The sequence below is a fragment of the Syngnathoides biaculeatus genome, chromosome 2, assembly GCF_019802595.1.
Source record: "Syngnathoides biaculeatus isolate LvHL_M chromosome 2, ASM1980259v1, whole genome shotgun sequence".
In the NCBI taxonomy this organism is placed as follows: Eukaryota; Metazoa; Chordata; class Actinopteri; order Syngnathiformes; family Syngnathidae; genus Syngnathoides; species Syngnathoides biaculeatus.
The window spans coordinates 36,361,996-36,369,141 of record NC_084641.1 but is presented as its reverse complement, the minus strand read 5'-3'; the positions used below and the strand labels follow the sequence as shown (position 1 = coordinate 36,369,141).

The following is a 7,146-nucleotide window of genomic DNA, read 5'->3' as shown; positions in this document are numbered from 1 at the left end:
ACTCAATGGCTCAGATCGGGATGGCAAGTGGGTAGTGGGCAGACATTGAAGCATATGCAATGTGTCTACCTCGCCTGTTTGTCCATCGAGGCTGGTATTGTGTTGAGAGATCAAATAAAGCATATCATTACAACATGGATTCATGGAAACATGCTGATAGAAAACATACAGTTATGGGGGAAAAAAACCCTCGATAACCTTTGTTTCTTCAATTTTTTTGCCCATTTTAATGCCTGGCACCAGTGATGAAATTTTCCCTGGAGAATACAAAAAAAGTTATTCTAACTATTTGACATGCTTAAATGTAATTGTTGTCACAATGATTTTGGTTAATATCAAGAAAACTATGGAAAATGGCCAGATATCATCTGTTAAATTAAACTCATATAAACTATTTTTGGCTGTCACAATTATATTTGTCCAAAGAAATATCCCTTTAGTTGGACCAAATATTATAAATTACGAAAAAAATGAAGAAACAAAGGTGGTCGAACAGTTTGTTTCCTTAGAGTAGACATACAAATGTCTATCACACAAAAACTACAGTGGAAACGATTTCTTTTTAAGGACACAAACTATGTAAATGACGTTTGATGAAGCTATGGGAGCAAAATTAGTCCAGACCAAATGGAATGCTGTGTGATGTGTTTAATATACTTATGTTTAGTTGTCTATTGAGCATGCATTTACATTTCTGTTTTCGAGAGTAAAAAATAGGTTTAAGGCACTAATTCAGATTTGGTCACTGAAACCTGCATTATACAATAGATATATCCATAATTATAGTTTTTATAAATTCCAAACAGTTTCAAACGGATTATCAATCTATTTTTTAACGTGCACTTCTAAAGCACATCACACACACAGAAAAAGGAACTCCGCCAGCATTGTGCACTCAGCTAATGGCTACATAAAGCCACAACGCATGGGTCGCAAAGAAGGCCCTTCTGCTTACAAGCATACCACGAACACAAGGATCACCCAAACACGATTGGAATTATGATATAAGTTACCTGGTATTTTTAGTATGCTGCAACATGGCTTGCTGAGAGTTCACGCATTCCAGCCAACACAGCTTGTATGGTGTGTTTCCAAAATGTGAAGTGTGATCATGAAAAATTGTCTGTTTCTACATGGTTCTTGTATTTTTAAAATTCACAACAAGTGTTTTCTTGGAACACTAGAAATGAGCTAATTTAACCTGAATTAACCAGAATACATGCTTTATATTATGGTGCTCTTGCATGAGGCAGCACTCACATATTTCACCACAGGCTATGCTTTTCTTCAAGCGGATTAAGTGTTTTTCAAATAATAAAGTCTCACTCTGTAGCAGTTATTCCTAAACCACTGGAACAACTGACTATATTGGAGAGCAACACAACAGAACAGCGAAACAAACTCAAAGCTTTTGAGAGATTAAAGGAAGGGGATCATAAAACCACCTTTTGTGCATCCATTTATGTTCAGGCCTGAAAAGCCCATTGGCTGATTAAAAGCATTATTTTAACTGGAAGGACTCCACACACAGACACATAACTTGCAACTCTGGTCAGGTCATTTGCTTCTAACAGTAATAAAACTTGACTTTCAGGCTGGCACACACGTGGCACATTTTAAACAGCATCCGGTATTTTTCAAGTAATGGCATAATACAAACTAAAAAATTTAAATATACAGTATAAGAAAAACAATGCATCCATGTCAGAATCTGTCAGACAAAACGATCTCAAAGCCCAGCACACGCACAGACAGATACGCGCAAACAGATATGTGCGCGCGCGCACACAAACACATACACATTTCCTGGCTATGATTCACTGCCCCTGCTACATGTCTGTGACATGTCTACAGTTACACTCAGTTCCAGGACTCCTCATCTCCCAAATGGTGCCTTCTGCTTTCTTTAGGCCATTCATGAAACGACGGCGGCTCATTTGCTACACAAACGTAACCACGTTGAACAAAGGAAAAATGACATACAGAGAACTAGCCGACAGGATTCAAATAATTCCTGCTTGTCACATCTGCATGCTGCATTTTTATATACCTACTTATGCATTGAATTTATGTGGGTCAAGTTCTTACGCAGTTCATTTCCGAAAACCCAGAGCACGGGATGTTTACACATTGCATTAAAATAATGTGTGCTGAAAAAGCAGCAAATTCAAAGCAGTACATGGTTCTTAACATCTATTTAAAAGAATGAAAAACAAAAATAATCTAACATCTGATCCCCTGATCTTGGCTTGCTCTTACGTATTAAGCTTGCCATCATACTAATTAATTGGAATACATGGTTCCACAATGAATCACAGATACTACAGTACATCATCATCCATCCACAATAAGATGTATTTGTATTGGGGTTATTGGATTATTTGATTATTAAAAGTTGACAATGGCAGTTTTTTCATTAACACTAATAGTGCTGTATGGAACCTTAGGGGGAGGTCACTGATGGTGTAGTGATACACACGCTTGACTTTGGCGTGGGTGGCGTGGGATCATTTGTGCCCTGTGACTGAGTGGTAACTGGTTCAGGGTGTGGTCCACCTTTCACAAACCGTTAGCTGGGTTAGGCTACGGCGCTCCTGTCACCCTCTTGAGGATAAGTGGCTTGGAAAATGGAAATGGAACTTTAGGGGCATGCGGTTATGTCACAGAAAATTATTATCTTAAAGTATCACTTTTCTAACCTTGGCACCTGCCCTTTTAGCTTGAGAGCATTCCGGTAGCCTTTTGGGTACCTGGGAAAGGTACAAATTGTTATACTTACATCATGTAAAACATACGTGGGCGTTTTTGTAACCCAATGTAGGCCAACCCTAACCCCGAGCTCCTCATGTTATCACCAACAACCTTGTACCACTCATATCATGAGAACCGACATCATGTTTATTTGATGACAACAACATAGTTTGGTCAATATAGTGCAAGAAGTGCAAAGCAATCCAAAACATAGACTCGATAAGGGATAGAGATTCTGCCAATGCTTGTATAAAAATAGGTGTTACATAGACTAAAATAGCATCATTACACAACATAATCAAAACTTCAAATATCATGTAGGAATTTTTTGTTTGGATAGCTATATATTAAGAATGAATACCCCAATTCATTTTAATATATTAATCTCCTTTTGTATGAGAGTTTGTGAACTTGACTTCAAATTCCAGAAAAGTGCAGAAACCATACAAAGACACTTTTTTCTTCTTTCTCATCAATTGACATTTTTTTTTTGTTTTTTTTTAATATTAGGGGTTTGCCACTTCCCTCAAAAACTAGAAAGCCACTTTACAATGCCAACCTACTGGGAATAAAATGAAAAAAAGCCTTTTTTTCTTCCTCCAGAAAATGGTGATGACACAGGTTATGTTAATGTAGAATCAAAAATTTGATATTGAAAAGACATGGCAGGTTATATCAATAAATACTTACTTACAGACTACAGCAGAAATTAATTCCACACAGTTTTATCATCTGCTGTACATTTTTTTGTTTACTTGTTTATATTTTTTCCCTTGTTTAGTCCAGGAGTGATTGTATCAACATCTTTTTTTTTTTTTTTACTTTCACAGAATACCCTATAAGTGGTTATGTTCCTGAATTTGAAGCTGGGTATGCCTATACACTTCAAATTTGTCATCATTGCTATATAAAAATAAAATTTTACATCATTTGTTAGCAATTGTGTTCATTCACCATATTTGTAATGTCCTGTTGCACACAAAAAAGAAGAAGAAGAAGAAGAAGAAGAAGATTGTTCGGCACACCCCGCAGGACTCGTTCACTTTTCTCCTGCTTGTCCTTGTTTGTGCCAAGGCACCCAAGAAACTGAGTTTCCCGAAGCGTTTAAATGGGACAAAATGCTTAATTGCACGAATAACTGCGGCTCAGAACTGACTGAAGGTGGTCTGTTTCTCAAGAACTTCGAGGTAATCAGGCTCAGACTGCAGTTTTGCTTTTAGCTCCAAGTATTCGTTTCTGTTGGGCTCCATGTAAACAGTACTGGGTGAGGTGCCATACATTACCGTTTCTCTTATCCTGTCTGGGTGCAAGAACTGGCGCCTGACATCAAAATTGGGATTATAGGTATATGACACCGGCCCTGTGTACTTGTACTCTAAATTTGGCCCCACTGGGAGGGATGAGATCGATTGATGAGGGGACTGCTTGTCAGCCTCAAGGATTCCCCTGAAGAAATGGTCCGCATCCTGGACTGGGGAGGGGTTGTCCCGTGGTTCAATGGTGCTAACACTGTACGCAGGGCTCCTCATCATGCTTCGGTTCCTCTCCCCATCTGGGGTACTCCTGTAAGTCACCTTGAGCTCGTGAAGGTCTCGGTAATCCTCCACTGCATTTCCTTCCCTCGATCTGTAAATGGGGTTTTTGCACATGTGACCCATCGGATGCGGGATGTACTCATAGACGTGACCTACTGGTGCCTTCACTTTCGGGCCTGAACGATTGCTGTAGAGGCTGTACTGCAAATTGAAGGAGCTGACATCAGAGTTATTCGTGCTAGTGCGGTCACTCTGTGATTTTTTGCGCTTCTTCATCACCACAACAAAAAGACCTGCTGCCACAAAAACTGACATGATGAAGACAAGCAAGAGGCTCAGAATTAGGACTGAGAGGGGGACAGTGCTGCTAGGGGAGTTGAACTTGTGTGGGGCATCTGTAGGGACGACCCGGTCGTCTAATGGCTCCTCGGTCAGGGAGGTTGGTGAGATATAGGTATTAAAGAAGTCAGGGCACAATTTCTCCGATGAGATTGAGTGAAGGTCCATTTTTGCATGGCGTTTGGGTGTCTCACACATGACTTCACTGATGACAGTGCCTGCACTGAGCTGGTCAAGCCATATCTTCATTCCCACTATATCACAGGTGCAGTCCCAGGGGTTTTCAAAGAGATCTATTTGCACCAGTAGCTTGAGCTGATCCAAAACACCACTTACAGGCAGATTTTGGAAATGATTGTTGCGCAGATTAAGTCGAGATAAGGAGAGGCTGGAAAAAATTCCCACTGGTAATGTTTTTAGGACGTTATTATTGAGAAATAGCAACTGGAGATTGGTAAGGTAGCGAAATGTGCTCACATCAACCTCCTTGATTTTATTGTACTCTAAATAAAGATATTGCAAGTTCTGCAACCCAAAAAACATTTCCCCTGTGAGCCTGTCCATGAGATTACCATTTAAATACAGCCTACGCAGATTTGTTAAATCCCCAAAAGCCCTGTCATGGATCACAGTTATCCTGTTGTTTCCAAGGTGAAGCAAATCCAATCCAATGGCGTCGACAAAATCTGATCTCCGGACCACAGGGATGTAATTTCCAGTGAGATACATCTTTTTGGGATTGTATGGCTTGGGTTTCAGGTCAGAGATGCTTTCGATCTTTCTCTCTTGGCAATTGACATTCAGCCCAATTTCAGATATCTGTAGGTTGCACGTGCAGGCAGTGGGGCAGTCCAAAGGCACAGGCGATTTGGTCTGAAAAGCAATAATGGGGCCGTAGTTGTAAGGGCTACCACCTGGGAGTCGAGAAGTGGGCTTTAACCTTGTTCGGTTAAATTGTCGCGTGCCCTTGGTAGGTCTGGAAGAGGACCGAAAGACACCAGACGAGGTGGCAGAGGCTGTGACGGCAGCAGGTGTGGTCTGGTAATATCCGTTGGTGCTGCTAGGGGGCGCAGGCCTTACAGAGTCTTCTTGGGGCCTCCTTGGGCACAGCTCCTGCTTGGACACCTCTTCCAGGTCCCTCCCGTGTAGCCTGAAGGGTGTCTCACACACGACTTCCCCCACCAGAGCCGTGTAAGCAATACTCTCCAGCCAAGCCTTTAGAGCAATCAGCTCGCATGAACAGTTCCATGGATTCTCTTCCAGCTGTAATTCCACAACCTTGTCCATGTGCTCCAGGAGACCAATGTACGGGAACATTTTTAACCGGTTCCCCCGCAGGTCCAAGTGTGTGAGGGGGACATTGCGAAAGATATTGGGGGGCAGGAAAGAGAGCAGGTTGTCATTCAGAATCATCACCGTGAGTTGATGCAGTTTGCTCAGGGTGTTGGGCTCAATGTTGCTGATGTAATTATAATCAATTTGTAAATATTCCAAACTCTCCAGTCCTGTAAACGTGTCATCTCTCAGAATGTCAATTTTGTTGTTATTCAGATGCAACCTCTTTAATCCCTGGAGTCCATTGAAGGCACCTGATTCGATCTCTGAAATGTCATTGTTCCCCAAGTGCAGAATGGCCACTCCAGTGTAATTGATGAAATCATTGACCGACAGCTTTTTCAATAGGTTTCCAGTCAGCAGGAGGTGGTATGTGGGGAAGTGAACTGGGCTGATCTCCGTCACTCTGATGATTCCGCGGTTCTCGCAGCTGACGGTGAGGATGCCTTCTTTCTCCTCACATGTGCACAGGTTGCGGCAGATTTCCCCATAATTGTCATACATCTCGATCAGCCTCAGAGATGATGCAACCACAAGGATTATATTCAGGGCCCAGATATGCATGTTTCCTGGGAGAAGGTGCCCCAGCTCACTCAAGTACGTTGTCAGTATAGGGTGTCATCTAGAGAAGGAAACACAAAGGATGGGTGCTGTTTTACACATGTACAACTGCCACAATTAAAAGCATAAATTGCCCAGTATAACTTCCATGACCAACATTTGAACAAGCAAACTAAAGATGGCCTACTAATTTGAGTTCATTATGCAGCCAAAGCACCTAGTTTAATTTTAAGTCTTCCCCAAAACTCAAACCACATTAATGCTTCAAAATTGCTACATTATACATTTATTTTATTTATTTATTTTTACGGATGAGAGCACACAATAACACCTGTCAGCTAAAATGTCATTAAGTCCACTTATGTGAGCGTCTATCCATCCAGACATACTGTAAGTATTTTTGATTATATTGTGTACTCATACATTATTGAGTTTTTCAAGTAGAGAACACAATCGTAACCCTGATTGCCATAAGATTAATCACTCTTCACGCCTACCAGACATAAGCGGGAGTGATCTTGTCATCCAACCCCATCCTGAATTTAAGGTGATAGCAATGTTCAAAATATAAGTAACATGAAAACAATCCGATCCAATGAACAAATGGGCTAGGGTGACCCTCTTA

At 41.1% G+C, this 7,146-nt stretch overlaps 1 protein-coding gene across 1 annotated transcript; it reads right to left on the bottom strand.

Moving 5' to 3' along the window:
• Positions 1 to 3,896: 3,896 nt before the first annotated feature.
• On the bottom strand, positions 3,897 to 6,524 carry LOC133495779 (SLIT and NTRK-like protein 5). Its single transcript, XM_061810735.1, has one exon. The coding sequence runs from the start codon at positions 6,522 to 6,524 to the stop codon at positions 3,897 to 3,899; it is 2,628 nt and encodes an 875-aa protein (XP_061666719.1).
• Positions 6,525 to 7,146: the final 622 nt, after the last annotated feature.